At 37.1% G+C, this 16791-nt stretch overlaps 1 protein-coding gene across 4 annotated transcripts in view; it reads right to left on the reverse strand.

The window, feature by feature from the left end:
- The window catches only part of YTHDC2 (YTH domain containing 2), a 41136-nt gene that overhangs the window by 9171 nt on the left and 15174 nt on the right, over positions 1 to 16791 (reverse strand). For all 4 annotated transcript variants that reach the window (XM_021380759.1, XM_021380757.1, XM_021380756.1 and 1 more), the window contains 16 exons: positions 16355 to 16503; positions 13852 to 13987; positions 13380 to 13506; positions 12248 to 12313; positions 10712 to 10890; positions 10430 to 10526; positions 10262 to 10349; positions 10093 to 10173; positions 9093 to 9175; positions 7936 to 8041; positions 7702 to 7821; positions 7120 to 7392; positions 6551 to 6677; positions 5841 to 6046; positions 5114 to 5309; positions 210 to 316 (listed from right to left, as the gene is read on the reverse strand). In XM_021380759.1, coding sequence (XP_021236434.1) covers positions 210 to 316; positions 5114 to 5309; positions 5841 to 6046; positions 6551 to 6677; positions 7120 to 7392; positions 7702 to 7821; positions 7936 to 8041; positions 9093 to 9175; positions 10093 to 10173; positions 10262 to 10349; positions 10430 to 10526; positions 10712 to 10890; positions 12248 to 12313; positions 13380 to 13506; positions 13852 to 13987; positions 16355 to 16503 — 2141 coding nt within the window. The remainder of the gene's footprint in view (positions 1 to 209; positions 317 to 5113; positions 5310 to 5840; positions 6047 to 6550; positions 6678 to 7119; positions 7393 to 7701; positions 7822 to 7935; positions 8042 to 9092; positions 9176 to 10092; positions 10174 to 10261; positions 10350 to 10429; positions 10527 to 10711; positions 10891 to 12247; positions 12314 to 13379; positions 13507 to 13851; positions 13988 to 16354; positions 16504 to 16791) is intronic.

Consider the following 16791-nt stretch of genomic DNA (forward strand, 5'->3'; position numbering starts at 1 on the left):
ATTTCCAAGGGAGATCATTTTCTTGTGCAGACTAACTCAAATGACAACATATTTTAGAAGACCATAATTTAATTTCCATATTATCTAAAAACAGTTTTGAACATTTTTGTAAGAGATAGCATTATTATTGCATTTGACTGTTCTGAGTGTTTCATAATCCATAAATAACTCCAACTTCTAAAAACAGAGCTTCTCTATATATTACTTACTTCAGAGTCCAGTTTGAAATGGAGCCATTCATCTAGCTTCAGTAGTGCCACATTAGATCTTTCATCCTCCATTCCACTATCACTGTCATCATCAGATACCCTATTTCCTGAATTAAACATATATAAAAAGAGCAGGAAGTGATTCCTGATTTCTATTAAAAAACTATTTTTTAAGGGTAACCGCCAAAGAGCAAGACAAGAAAGTTTAAAATAGACTCTTATTTTGATTCAAATTAGAAATTCTAGGGAACAGGCAGGAAAACAGATTAACTTCTATTCCTATGGCATCAAACTTAAATGAAAAGAATAAATGAAAATTTCATTGTACTTTCAGTTACTTCTAGCTAATTGTCATTAAAAGTAGAATGTAACTGCTAATCTTTAAAATGCATTTTCCAGCTAGAAGCAATACAAATATTTTGCCATACTGTTTCAAAATTGTTATTTAGTTTAAATAAACTGGCTCAAACTACCAAATAAAGTGGTCTGCAGAGGAAGAAAGCGTATATACTACACTTTTAGTGCCAATATTGATAGTAGACATTTCATAATATTATTTGCATTTCTTATTCCATTATTAATTATATTTTATTATAATTTGTGAGACTTCAGAACTATGTAAATACAATTTAAGGACATTAATCTGCTCTATTCATATATATCAATTTAAGTAAATTAATATAAGAATACTGGCTTTCCTTTCTAGCAGAAAAAAATCAGTATTGGTTGCTATAAAAATATTACATAAGAAAGCTGTAAATTACTCTCAGGATTTTACATCTTTCATCAAACTAAGTACTACCACATCCAAATGTCCTCTGTGCACACTACTGCCATTCCTAACATCTCAGACAAGTTCTTTTGAGTTGGAACAAAATGCTTACTGTCACCTTGAAGTTAAAGCCCATATTGGTCTTGCCTTTGCAGCTGACCAGACTGACTTCTGCTATTGGATTTACCACTTAAAACTTAAGTACTGTTGAGGGCCAGGAGGAGGGGAGTAAGTAAAAGAGAGCAGAAACAGAGGAACTACTAGCATCTTCTACAGTCTAGGGACAACTACCACAGACACAGTTCAGAAAAGCTTCCAATCATTTCTAAATCTTGTTAATTAACTTTATCTAGGGAAAGAGTAGGATATACTAGATTTATACTTCTGGTTGTGTACACCGTCTTAGGGTTTATAAAGAGGCCAATTGCATATCACATCAAGTCCAGATCCACCTTGTTAATCCACTATATCAAAGCCTACCCAAATTAGGGTCTTCTCTAGGAAGCAGTAGTCATATACACACACCTTATTTCTTGTAAACTAACTTCAGGGATTAAAACAATGGCAGATTTTCAAGTTATGAAAATCATATTTTGTTATGTAGGGGTCAAAGCTGCTTTGGAAGTAGTTGGTACTGAAGCACAGCACCTTTTGGCACCCTGACTACCTGTGCTGGGCTGGATGTTCAAAGGGAGGGTACCCTCATGCAATTGCTATGTGGAGTAAGTGGATCGCACTGATACACAACAGGCTCAAACTAGGAATTCCAGTCATCTAGGAATCTTAGAAATGATTAAGGACTAGATGGAAAGCAAAGACTTCAGACTGTCACCAGAAGAGGAGGTGACATGCTGAAGAGTCTCCACTATACAATAAACTGCCAGAAAGTGAGAAGAAATATGCCTTGTTCACTGATGGGTCCTGTTGCATTGTGGGAAAGCATCAGAAGTGGAAGGCAACTGTATGGACCTACACAATGAGTTGCAGAAGATAAAAGGTGAACGAAGACGATTTGCAGAAGTGAGGACCATCCAGCTGGCTTTAGACATTGCTGAACAACAGAAGAGGACAACGCTCTACCTCTACACTGGATGGTGGCAACTGCTCTATGACGGTGGTTACACAATTGGAAGCAGAAGAACTGGCAGCAAGAAGTAAACACACCTGGGCCACTACAGAATCTACGTTTCTTGCTAGTTCATTTTTAGTTAACTAGAAATAAACTAACAAAGTAATGGAGAATTAATTATTATCATAGAAAGTATAAAGTAGCTGCCTGATCATATTTATTGAACGCTAAGTTAGAAGGGATTTGCTCAACTTTAACAAAGTGATTATAGCTCAGGTAACATTCAGTAGTATCACAGAATAGCTTAGGTTGGAAGAAACATTAAAGATCATCTAGTTCCAAACCCTTGCCATGGTCAGGGTTGCCAACCACCAGATCAGGCTGCCCAGGGCCCCATCCAACCTGACCTTAAATGCTTCCTGCGATGAAGCATCCACGGCTTCTCTGGGCAACCTGTCCCAGTGCCGCATCACCTTCTGAGTAAAAAATTTCTTCCCAACATCTAACCTAGATCTCCTCTCTTTTAGTTTAAAGCCATTACATCTTCTCATATCACCATCAGACAGCATAAAAAGTTGGTCCCCCTCCTGCCTGTAAGCTCCCCTCAAGTACTGGCCACAATAAGGTGTCCCCAGAGCCTTCTCTTTTCTAGGCTAAACAAGCTCAACTCCCTCAACCTTTGCTTACAGCATACGTGCTCCAGTCCATTGATCATCTTCGTGGCCCTCCTCTGGACCCACACCAACAGTTCTGCATCCTTCCTGTACTGGAGGCCCCAGGCTTGGACACAGTTCTCCAGATGGGGCCTCACAAGAGCAGACTAGAGGGGGTCAGTCACCTCCCTCACCCTGCTGGCCGTCTTTTGATGCAGCCCAGGATACTATTAGCCTTTGAGGCTGCAAGAGCAGTCTGCTGGCTCATGTCCAGCTTTTTGTCCATCAAGACACCAAAGCTGTTCTCTGCAGGACTGTTCCCAATGAGTTCTTCTCCCAGCCTGTACTCATATCTGGGATTGCAACATCTTGCACTTGGCCTTGTTAAACCTCATTAGGTTCCCGTATGCCCACTTTTCAAATCTGTCTGGGTCCCTCTGGATGGCATTCCTTCCTTCTGTTGTGTCAGCTGCACCACTCAGCTTGGTCATCAGTAGATCTGCCAAGGACACCCTCTGTCTGTGTCATTGATAAAGACAATGAAGAGCACCAGTCCCAAGACAGACCCCTGGAAGACACCACTCATCAACAGCCTCCACCTGGACACAGAGCCACTGACAATAAGCCTCTGGCGACAACGATCCAACCAATCATTTATTCACCTAATAGTTCAACCTTCATATCCATTTCTCTTATACAGAGAAAAGAACGTGGCTCCTTCCAGGAGGATCTGCTCTTTGCCAGACCCACATTCCTCAAGATCACAAACTTGACCAGGGCACTTTCACTGCAGTCCAGGCTGCCTCCAATCTTAACTTCTTTAATGATCTATTCAACATTGGTGAGCACCAGGTCCAGCAATGTTTCACCTCTGGTGTGTCTATGCAATACCTGGAACCAGAAAGTTATCATCAATGGACTCCAGGAATCTCCTGGATCATGCGCAGCTTCCTGCGTTGCTTTCCAAGCAGGCATCTGGGTGGTTGAAATCCCCCATCAGGATAAGAGCCTGTGAGCACAGTGCCTCTTGAAGCTGAAGTAAGAAAGCTTTGTCAACAGGCTTCCCATGATCAGAGGCAGCCTGTAGTTGACCCCAACCAACAAATGTTTTTTAGTGGTCCAGTCCCTAATTTTAACCCACAAGCTCTCAATCTTTTTATGACTGTTTCTCAGAGGCAGCTCTTCACAGCCTATCCACTTCTTAACAAGAGGAAAATTCCCCCACCTCTCCTACCTTCTCTTTCCTTTCTAAAAAGCTTAGAGCCCTCAATCACACTATTCCTGTTATGCAAGTCATCCCACCATGTTTCTGTGATAGCACTAAGATCACAGTTTTCCAATTGCACCACTGTTTCCAATTCCTCCTGCTTGTACGATGCTGTAAACATTGGTATAGAGGCACTTCAGCTGGACTTTTGGCCACATTACCCTCTTGGATGAGGCCTCACAAAAACCTGACACAAATCTGAGGTTTTCCTCACACAGCAGTGTTCCCTCATTTCTCCCCCACTGGCATCATAAGCCTTCAAATCTTAGAGAAAGATATTCTATAAAAGCACTTCTCTACTTTTCATAACACAACATAGTGCTGAACTGTTCTCAGATTAATATAACTTACAAGTAATTATTCAAATACTATCTGGGACTTAACAGTGTCTGTGTTGAAAGTTTTTTCTTGGTAACTAATCTCAGACAAACGAAAGCACACCTATTTCTGTCCAGTAAAGACATAAGTGATTTATACAGTATGTCTTCATAAACGATAGAGCAGTAAGAGAAGGAGATCTTTGTTATTCTTCAATAGCATTGTATCAGGGATGCCTAAGACTTCACCTTAATGTGAGGACAGTGTCTAAGTAATCAGTTACAACTCAAGTTATAAATATGGGGTAGATGAAACAATACTTGATAAAAAGTAATTTTTCAGAAAGGATGAACACTGATGGAAAGAATGCATAATAGGGTAACTGCAGTTTCTGTGGTGTGATCAATTAACATCTGCAAAGAAATCAACCTTTTAAACGAGAACAGCTCTGTAGACTAAGAACATAGATCCCAATCCTTGTCATGTGTTTCATAATCTTTAGCTAGAGCAGAATATAAAGTCAGGATGGTGGTCATTTCTGGCAACACATTGAAGAATTAATTTCCTAGAAAGTTACATTCAAAATAATCAAGATGCAGCACTTTATGTTTTTAAAAATCTTATAAATTTGGAAGATCACTTGTGCGTAGCTGAGACACTACTTACAGAGCCAGAAAACTATTCTTCAATAGCTACAGATACTGTAGCTCTGTAGCTTTTAAGAATTCACTAACACATGTAATCGTATTCTTGTAAATTAAGTCTTCTATGTCACATACTACTATATATCCAATTGAAACATTCCAAATCCAAAACCCCATATACCTCGAAAGGACAGAGGCTCTTGTAAAGCATTACGTGGTAACCTAGCCGGTCCAGAGAAGAGTGCCACAGTGACAGGTGTTACAACTGAACAACATCTGATATTTGCTATCCTGTGAGCTCTTGTCATTTCATCATATATAAGCCAGTCAGTAGGGAGTGCCTGAACAGCTGCAGCTTGCCCATTTGATGGCGGAATCTGCACAAGAGCAATCAAGAGACTAGGCTGTTTTAACCTCTATTTGTAATTAAAATAAATTTAATCACATTTCTCATTTTATACATATAAATATGCAAAACAGATAAAAACACAGAAAAATGCAATCATACTTCAGAAGAGCATTCTATTATCTTTGAAGCTAAATGTCTTTTATCCATGTATCTAAAAATCCAGGTTTCAGAGCAGAGCTTCTTGATACTATGATCAGAGATTATTATATCTCTAAAACAGGTTCAGAAGTCGGGTAGTTTTTTAATGCTGTATTATCTTGTTCCATCTGGAAGGGTTAAGTGAATTAACTTCTGGAAAAAAATACTGTGAAACTAAACCAGTGCTTTATTTTATCAACAGGCAGGAAAAATATTTTCTAAAAAACACAGTGTCTAAAAATAGGCACGTGCAGGCTTCTTTAAAGTACTGACAAATTTCCAGGGACATTTCTAAAACTTTCCTAAATTTGACAGAATATCTTTGAATTTGCAGCTCACAAAAAAGAGTAATAGATTTTACCTTTTTATATTGAGCCTGGCTAAGAACAGAGGTAGGATGAAATCGCACTTTCTTCTCTCTTGGTCCTGTCAAAACCAGGTTCTCCCTGTCCACATGCACCAGATTGGGATACATCCCAGCCACTAAGGCAGCTTTAACAACAGCCCAGTTTTCAGAGTTAACGTTAACATCTCTAATATCAGCACCTCCTCTGGCTCTGACAAAACCTGAAGAGGACAAAGAAATTACATTGGAGTGCATATTCATATTTTTGTTTCTGAAAAGGAATTTGAGGAAAGAAGGTGAAATAAACTATGTATTTGCTGCATTTTTCACACTGCCAACCTTAACAGAAAAAAAGCCAGACTGAAATTCTTGATGTTCTATACTAACACAAAACCCAATTCATTCCTACAATGAAGACATCTCATACAGAAACAAATTAATAGGACATAAGAATCCAAGGCAACATTTCACATATGAAAGTCATCATATTTCTTACGAAAGCCAGTGGAATGTGGATCTGTAAGAGTATTTTCACTTAGATTAGCATCTGATTCTGTTACCAGCCACAATTCCTCTCTAGCGTCTTCACCATGCTCAGAACGTGCATGTCCATTTCAGATTAGGAAAGGAAAACAACATCAAATAATACTATTCTTGAAACTATCTATATAAACTTGTACTAGTCTGAATTCAAAAACTATGTTAAAAAAATCTGAGCTACTTACCCAAAGCTCTAAGCTGACCAAGTAGTTGTGTTCTCATTCCTATGATGATTTCCATTGCAGCTTGAGAGAGAAAGTTCTTTTCACAGAAGACCCTCTCCCAGCCATCACTCCGTGCCTTCTGCCATGCCTACAAAGAGTATTTTTAGCTAAACAAATCTATAGGCAAATTTGAAAACAAGAAAATGCACTTAAGTACAGTGACATTTCTGCTAATAAAATGAGCGCAAAAACAATTCTAGAAACATAACAAACAATTTCTCTAGTCAAGTACTAAATTTTGCTCACCTAATTTTCTAAATTAACTTAATGTATCTCCAAATTGTTTTCTAGCCTGTTAAAATGATAATGGTTAGAATTTATGTTAGAAAATGTAAAGTGAAAAGCTGAAAACAAGGTTTCTTTACAACATTATTAATGAGCTCAATGCACAGGAAAGCCACTACACAAAAAGAACTGTTATTCTCTACGGACTTGCTCTAGTCAATCATTTTACAACCAATGTTATAAGTACGTCACTTATTTCAGTACATAAGCTATTATTACTATCCTTTTTGAAGACGAAATAATACCTGGAAAGCCCTGAGAAGCACCATATGGTCACTGAATGTTCCTGCAGCTAAACGTTTTCTGCACAGCATAGCTGCACGCTTTTGAGAGGCCAGCGTAGGTAGGACAAAAGGGTCTCGATATGCAAGAGTGCAAGCAATAGTCAGAATAGGATCCAGGCACTTCAGAACAACAGCACACAGCACCATTTTGCCAAGGTGCGGCTCTACAGGTAATTCAGCAAGATGATAACCAAGTTCAGTGAGGTCTTCCCAAACATCCATTGCATCTATTTTCTGATAAATAATAAATGGGTGGGAAGAGAGCATAGACAAAAATAATTTACAGTAAAAATAGAAAGGATGTGAATACAAGACATTAAATAGACTTGCTCTAACTACTAAGAATGTAAGTCAAACTCTGTATGAAGTCTGAGACCACATTTTTAAGCATTCTTTTCCCTTAAAATAAAAATAGACAAAAGCACAAAGCATCCTTAAGTAACTAAACAGAGCCTCAAAAAACCACAAACTCAGTAATATATGTTGCCACACCAAAAACATAGAAACAAATACAATTTCATCTAAATCTGTACCTATGCTGACCTTAAGCATTTGTATGGCATTCCTCACAATTAAAGCCGGTGGAGGATCAGGAGCTTTCATGAGAAAGTCAACAACTGGGCAATTAACTGGAGCCAGAAGTTTTGTGTGTAAACAAAGTTCCTACAAGTTAAAAATTTAAAAAGTTAGATCACACAAAAAACACTTACTGTAATTGATAACATAGTTTGATGTTAATATTTTTATTAAAGTTGTAATTTATAAGAAAACACATGCCTGAAGGGGCATTCTTCGAATTTCGGGAGTCTGAAATTCCAACATATTCTGAAATCGGAGCCTGCTGAAGAGATGGAAACAGACTCCAGGCCGACAACGCCCAGCTCTTGAACGTAAAATATGGGAAACTGTTAATTACAACATCTTTTAAAACAAAGAAAAAAAATGCATGTTCACAAAAAAAAGAAACAACTCGCCCACAAAACATACATATACATGCAAAAACATCCCACAAATATGGAACAGAAATGTAGAAGCATATGTAAGAAAAAAAGATTGTCATTTAGCCTAAATGCCACATATGAAGTGAGAGGTTTCTAGAACATGAACTACTTTGATATGACAGAAATTTGTTATTATAATTTTACCCTAACATTGAAAGATTTGGGAAAACAAAAATAAGTTCAGTAAGTGCTCCCTACATATCAGAAGTGGGTTTTTTTTGTTTGTTTATTTTGCTAACCCAAAGTCACTCCAAATCACATTGTTTTTGCTATAAGGAATATATTCATTTCTTCCTCTAGTAAAACATGCCCAAAAGAACTGGGAGTCAATCCAGGAGTAAGAAGTAGAACCATGACTGAACAGTTGAGTAAAGGGACAAACAGCAAACACTCACATGAACACTGAAATTCCTGCAGACTAATACCAATACTGTAGCAGCAAACATTGTTATTTGTTGCACTTAGCCCTCACCCAGCACCGGGAAGAACAAAAATCAGGAATTTTTTGGAGAAAGTGATATAGGAATTACTGTTCAATGTCTCTTCTAATAGAGTGATGAAGCAGCACAAAAAACTGGTAACAAGCAGCCCTTTATCCACAGAAAGGTAAGCTGTGTAAAATCTATGGGGTCCAGCGGGTGCTGACACTATATGGGTGAAAGGATAATGAATACCTTCATAGAGAAAAAACAAACCTACTGTAAAGTTTGGGGAAATTCCCAAGTCACATTTCTGTTGGGAAATTACTTTAAGGAAGTATATGCTGACCCTTGCTTTTTCTGCACACAATTAGTACTGGCCATTGTCAAACACTGTACCAGACTAGAGTAATTATGTTATCCAGTGCTGCTCCTCTTACTTTTAGTACGTTACCCTTAGTGTACAGGGTGGTGGACATTTGCAAGATAGAAGTATGTATGAACTATTTATTACCTCCCTCTTCTCTGGATAGCACTGGCTTTTGAAATCCATACAGTTTTTAACATTGTAACACAACTCAGTGCATCAAAAGACTTCTAAAAAAGAAAAGCAAGGAAATAAAAACAAGATTTAATACGGTACACGAAAAAAGAATTACTAATGAGTTAGATCATCAACAGATGTTCTCTTAAAAATGATACTAAGCACCATCAGCTTCTGGCATAAAGTTATACTTTAAAGTACTTTGTTGTGGGTGAATTTCTCCCACTTCTTTAGCAACATCTTTTAGAAAACTATGTAGCACAATCAGAAACTTTCTCGGTTAAGTCAATAAACGATGCCTTGTGCTTTGCACTTTCACAGAAAGCAAAAATTCCTTATTACACACAATTAAGTTTTGCTCATTTCCTCACTTGGAAATTATGTCCTAGTTTTCCTGCATTTGGTGCAGAAATACAAAATGTTTGTATTAATACAAGAACTTGATAAATTTGCTGTGTGTGTATCCCATGAAATCTAATTTGATTTTCTACTCCATACACTATGTCTTGAACTGTACTTGAATTACATTATCTACATTTATTTCACAAGTAACCAGCAAAAGGGCATTCAGTATATCATAAATATTTGAAAACTTAATATTGGATTACACCTGGTTGAGATGGAAATAAAACAGAGAATACTGGGAGTTCCCTTTAACTCCCAGGAAGATGAAGGTCTAAACTAATGGACTTTAAAATACAAACAGAACTGCTGAGTTACTTTCATATTTAACAGTAGCTTTTCCAGGGTTTTTAAGCACCTGGCTGTCATAAAACAACTTTTTTTCATCTTTATGATTTGTCATAAAGAAAAGGGATGTAAAAACTTCTCAGTAAGTTTTGTTATTCTACGTATACTGGGTTTTCAGATTGCTAATAAAAAAAACTACTTCTCCAAAAATTACAGCTTTGTGTTAGTATTTTAAAATAATCTTAGTTTACTTCCCAAAGAAAGTTTAAACTAATCATACCTCTTTCATCTTTCCCGAATCAATAACAAACACAACATCACTGACTGTGATACTGGTTTCTGCAATATTAGTAGAAAGAATCTGCAAGTAAAAAAAAAAAAACAATACAGTAACTGTAAAAGCAAAGACTACCTAAGATTAATATCTGAAGAAGTCATCTGATACTTCCTATTTTGCGGACACCAGAAGGCGGAGTTTTAAGCACATTCTTCTGATCCAAAGTCTGCATATTTGAATGAAGCATGAATACTTGGTATCTAATGCAAAACAAAGAGTAATTTTATTTGAAGGAAAAAAATAAAAACCTCAAGACAATCATTGAAACTAGAAGTTTTACCTGTGAGCATTATCAACAAATCTCTTGTCATCAAAAATAATACGGTCCCTCAAGCTAACTATCTCATCATATCCAGGAAGAAATATTAAAATTGCTCCTAAAAAAGAGAATTGATTTACAACATTAAACCAGACACTCACTTCAAATCTATAAAAATACACGTTAGTACCATGCATACTACTACCCAGAAGGTTTTCCCTTTTTGGCATTACTGAAAAAAGAACACAAATAATCTGAAGTTGAATCCACAGTAATAATATGGGACTGTGTATGTACACCTACCCCAATCAGAACTATTGCAGATGTTATAAAGTAAGTGCATAATCAGGTCCAGATCCACCTTTTCATCATCAAAACTGTGATGATAAGCTTTCAGCAATTCTCTGTCCTCTGCTCCAAGGTCATTACCACTTGCTTGGACCAGGGAACTTTCATCCAGATTTCCAAATTCCACTGAAGCACTAAAACATACAAATATATAGTCCAGAGTAAAGGCTGTTTCCTTCAGGTTTGAATTCAGTCACCAATTCAAGTTTAGATCAAGACTAAGAAGATTACACGTAACCAATTTTTAAGTCTAAACTGCAGCAGAACAGCACGTCCACAATACTACTGACTTGAGCACTAACCCCGCAGAGCATGTGAACTTCAGCTGTTAACATTCACTTTCCTATACTTCATCAAAACATGACCACAAGCAAACCTGAGAAAAATTCATGTATATGTGTATATTTTTAATCTGCTAAGGGAAAAATATTTAAAAAAGAGTATTCCCCAAACACTTCCCTACCATCAATTCTTGAATGTCCTGCATGTATGTTACGTGCATACAAAGTTATTTTAATAAAGGTATACAATGAACCAACAACACAGAATAAAACACCATAGATTTGCACTATTTTCAATTTCAGATGCTTATTTTGGAAACATGGTACAGAATCAGTATTTCCTCCATATACAAGGGCTGCTCCAAAAGTAACGCCTCCTATTTTATTACTTTGGCCAGTGTCAGCAGCAGCAGATGTTGGCAGTATGGCAGCAGAGGTTGAACCTTACCACCAATATTCCATTACATTCTGTTACTGTGTAACAGATGGCAGCAGAGGGGAAGTCTGACAAAACAGCACCTGATGCAGGGGTGTGTTGTTAAATTACTCCATGAGGAAAGAACGGCCCTCACTGGCTTGCTGAACATTTATGGAAACTAAACAGTGGGTGTTAGTAAAGTGACGCAGTGGGCGGTGCACTTCAGCAGTGGCTACAGTGATGTGAAAAAACAAGCCAGATTCTGGACAGCCATGCACAGATGCCACACCTCAGAATGAAGAGCATCTCAATCAGCTCATCCACATGAACCAGCTAATGGTGGTTATGCTGAAAAAAATAGTGCTTTGTAGCTGAGAACTTGCTTTATCAAATAGTGCTATTGTGCTCTTTGTATCTGCTGTCGTCTCCACAGAAATAAGTAGGAGACATTACTTTCAGAGTGACCTACATATTTATGTAAGTTACCATGACCACATCTTGACTAAATATGGAAATTCCAACTATGATTACATAGGACAACAAATGCTAATGATAGAAAAAAGTTTGTACCCCATATTTATCATAGGAGCTGTGTAAAAAAAAAAAATCACACAATTGTTTTTTTTTTTTTTAATATACTTCCAAAATGTTCCAACTCCCAAATGAATCTTGTTATTTAGGTCATATTTTAGAGCACAAAAAACTAGAAGTTGTTCTGATTAAAAGGGGTCAAGACACAAATGTCCACATACTGTGTTAAACAATTGTTTTAGCAAAGCAGTCACAGCTTACCTGTAAGATTCCAGCAGGTCAACCACCTCTGTTTGCCCAAAGTGCTTAGCCCAGTCTAAAGCCATCCTGAAAGAGTTGCATAATAGTCTTTATTATTTATCACTTCAAAAGGTATGTATGGGCAGCACCTTATGTGAGATGACAGCTGACACAATGCACTGTTCTATATTTCTGTATTACCATTTAAATAGTGCCATTACTGCTAGATCTGAATCTTCCCAAATGCAAAAACATGTATAATAAATAGGTACATGATTTTCAAATAGCTGCAAATTTTTACGAAGTATGAATGCAGCCTCTACACAGAAGTACATGCAAACACAAAGAAGAAGGAGTAGAAGAATGCACCATTCCTAAAATAATAATAAAAAAAACCAACGCACACAGCTAAGCCATGTCTTTTTAACGTATCCTTTTATTAATTCCTTTACATCTTCCTGATAATTCATGCCCCAGATGCTTTTCTCCAAAAGGTGTAAAAACACTGAGCTTTTTGATACCTTAGGAAAACCATTCTCTTCACAAAGCAGATCATTCTGTTTTCCTTTTAAACTGCATTCTTTCTCAAATTCTTCAAATAACAGACACCTGGAATCCTAATTCTTATCTTTCCATACTACAATGATTTATAGAAGCTCCCTGTTTTCTAAAGATAAATTCATGCTCAAGATTTCTGAATTTTTAGATATTATCAGGGATTTTCTTACACGCTACAACGTACCTGCAGCCATAACACCACAGAGACCTTTGCCCTCGGAGCATATCTTTTTTTCTTAAACCTGTATACATTATTGTCTTAGAGGTTTCAATAATCAAGTATTTTGAGTCTAATTAAATCTCAAGCTTTAATTCTCAAGATCAAGAAATATTCCCATCTTTTCCTAATCATAGGTTACATCAGGTTCCTTGAACGTAGAAGCATATAACCCATTTTTAAGACTGCTTGCAAATTAATTCAGAATTTATGGAAAACAATCTGACGAAACAAATTCTAAATTATTTTGACTATAAGAACTTACTACCACCTACAGCATTCTGATAAATCAGTAAATTAAAAATTCTGTTACATGCCCTAAGTTCTCATTTTTATATTGGGAAATAAATCTCTTTCACTTTATCTGTTTGTTTTTACCAGCCATTGGATGACTTGCAGTGGATACTTGCTCCCATACTGATTAGTTGCTCTACTTGACTTAGAAAGCCTCTCCCTGAAGCAATCATTAGTGCAGTTGCACTGGTTTCACTATGCCTATAATCAACTGAGAAGTAAAACAAATTAGCAAAAACAATACACTTTTTTTCATCTAAACAAAACACAAATATGACTTTCAAAATCTAGACCAATGAAATTTTATTTCTTCTCTTCATCCACCACTTAATTCACATGAATTTACAGTGTTTCTAAAATACTATTAACCTATTTGTCAATACTTCCAAACAAGTACAGTAAGTACACAATTCATTAACTGTTCAACATATTAGTTTTTCAAATAGACAACCATTAAAAAAAATTACACTTGAAAGAAGAGATAAAGTCATAGAAAATCAAGTCACTTTGTGATTTCTTTTTTCCTTGTGTAACAAGATGAACAAAAGCAACTTACCACTGACATTTTCAGTTAAAATGAAATGGAACACCTGAGCAAAGGAATCAATATCTTTATGTAACCAGATGTCAGAAAGACAAGAATCCATCTCTTTTATTAGCCATGGTTCAAGACAACTTCTATCTTTTTCAATCTGAAGAGAATAAAGAACAAGATCAAAATGATGATTCTCTTCAAGAAGTTCTTTTGTCTTTGTTCTCACAGATGAGGTGCTAAGAAATCTAGTTTTTAAATAACTAGAAATACAGGATTAAGCTATCAGTTAATGCATTTATGGTATCTTATGCAAGTACTTACAACAGTATGAGACTAACCACTTGATCTAAAAAATGTTATGTAAAAACATCACAATGAAAAAGCATATTTTGGCTATATTCTAGAATAGATCATCCTAATTCTAAAAAAAATGAAAAAATGTAGAGCGCGTTAACATCCTTCTAGAAACTCTACAGGAATAATATCAAAGGACTGTTTGGTGATGGAATGGATATTGAAGATCACCCAGTTCTAATAACCCAGCCATGTGCACGGTTGCCACCCACTAGATTAGGTTACCCAAAATCCCATCCAGCCTGGCCTTGAACATTTCCAGGGATGGGACATACACAGCTTCTATGGACAACCTGTTCCAGTGCCTCATCAATCTGAGTAAACAATTTCTTCCTAATACATAAACTAAATCTGTCCTCTTTTAGTTTAAAGGCATTAAGCCTTGCCCTAACTCTATACTTGATAGAGTCCCATGTAATCTTTCTTCTAAGCCTCCTTTAGTTACTGACATCTCCCCGTAACCATTTCTTCTGACTGAACAAGGCTGAACAAGCCCAGCTCACCTAGACTGTTTTCGAAGAAGAGGTGCTCTAGCCCTCTGTTCATCTTTGTAGCTGCCCCTGGACCCAACCCAACAGGTCCATGTCCCCCTGATATCCAGCAATAAACTCAAAGTCTTCTGTAAACTGACACTCCATCTAGGGAAGGTTGTTTTTCTTAGATAACCATGACATCTGGAGCCCAAAAACAGAGTCTCAATATTCTATAAGCTGTGGGGATGTGTACATATGATAAACAATTTTTTGTAAATTTATTTATTGACCAAATATGGGACCTGACCTACTTAGGACATGATCTTTTTTGACCAGATAGCACCACGCAGTGGAATCTCACAACCACTGAAGACCTCTTGCAAAAATCCTGTATTAACACAGCACATGCCTGGTATTCAATTTTAATATATATATATCAATTCTCAGAATAGGTGGGCACTTTGCAGAAATTGTATGAACATTCAAATGATAAATGTGTATCATCTGTGTGTTTGCAATTCTGTTTGTCCGTGCTTGGAGGAGCAACTCCCAGTGCACCCAGTGCTGCCATAAAGTAATGTCGGCTTTCTAACCTGTCATTCAGGCTAGTGAGTTTTATTTCTGGATTTTTGTGACAATTCTTATGCTAGGGTCCCCAGAGCTGGATGCAGTACTTCAGGTGGGGTCTCAACAGAGGAGGATAATCTCCTCCCTTCATCTGCTATCTATACTTCTTTTGACACAGTCCAGGACATGGTTGGCACACTTTTTTGCTAATGCTGTGTTTTTCTTCTACCAATAACCACTCATCTTTTTCCGCAGGGCTTCTTTCAATTCATTCTCCACTCAGCCTGTATTCATGTTTGGGATTGCCTTACCCTAGGAACAGGACCTTGTCTTCACTGCATTTCAAGAGGTTCGCATGAGCTCAACTACTGAGCCTGTCAAGGTCCCTCTGGATGGCAACCTTTACTCCAACACATTGACTGCACCACTCAGCTTTGTGTTACCCACAAACTTGCTGAGATGCACTTGATCTCATTTTCCACATTACCAACAAAGATGTTAAATAATATCAGCTCCAATACAGGCCCCTGAGGGTCAATATTCATCACTGGTCTCCACCTGGACATCAAACTATTGACGGCAACTATATGAATTCAATAATCCAGCCAATTCCTATTCTGAGTATCCAATCCATCGACTTCACATGTCCATGTTTCACCAATGCTGAATTCCCATTACAGAAGGCCATCAAGTTAGCCAAATAACATTTGCCCTTAGAGAAGACATGTTGACTGACACTAGTAATTTCTTTTCCATATGCTATAGCACAGTTTACAGAAAGATAAGCTCTATGATCTTGTCAGGCACAGAGAATGAGTGGCCTGTAGTTCCACAGATCTTTCTTATTTCTCTTTTTAATAATGGGGGTTATGTTTCCTCTTGTCCAGTCACTGAGATCTTCCCAAGACTGTCATGACATCTCAAAGATGATGCACAGCAATTTCATCTGCCAGTTTCCTCAGTACCCTCAGATGCACCTCACCAGACATCATAGACTTGTGCACACGCAGAATTCTTACATGGTCTCAAACCATTTAAGTACTTTATATTCCCAATATCTTTAGAAACCAGTTTTTAAAAGATAAAGTACATAAATCTAAAATATTTCTTCCAACAAAAGAAAAACTTACCAGATGATTGAATACTGTGTCACCACTGCTATCCAGCAGATTATACTCTTCAGATACACTTGCAACAGGTCTTTTTCTCAATGATTCTGGGTTGCTACTATTTTCTTGAGCAGAACACCACTCAGTAAGAGTGTTTTGCTGTTTTTCTTCTAGAAGGTGCAAAATATTTCCACAAAAAGTTTTATAATCACTTTAATTATCTATTGCTTTCAGTTACAAAAATAGTTACATTAAAACAGAGTTTTACCTACAGCATTCTTTTATTCAGTCAAGAATGCTGGTACCAGTCCAACATAAATTCTATGATTAAGGGCACACAAAGTGCATGACTGTAAATGTCTGCTTTAAGAGTAAGGTAAAAAAATACCACTTGAGTGCTACCAGCAGGAACTATTTCTGTGCAAGATGTACAAAATCCTGCACTGTTTAATGGCTGA

This window comes from Numida meleagris, chromosome Z (genome assembly GCF_002078875.1).
Source record: "Numida meleagris isolate 19003 breed g44 Domestic line chromosome Z, NumMel1.0, whole genome shotgun sequence".
In the NCBI taxonomy this organism is placed as follows: domain Eukaryota; kingdom Metazoa; phylum Chordata; class Aves; order Galliformes; family Numididae; genus Numida; species Numida meleagris.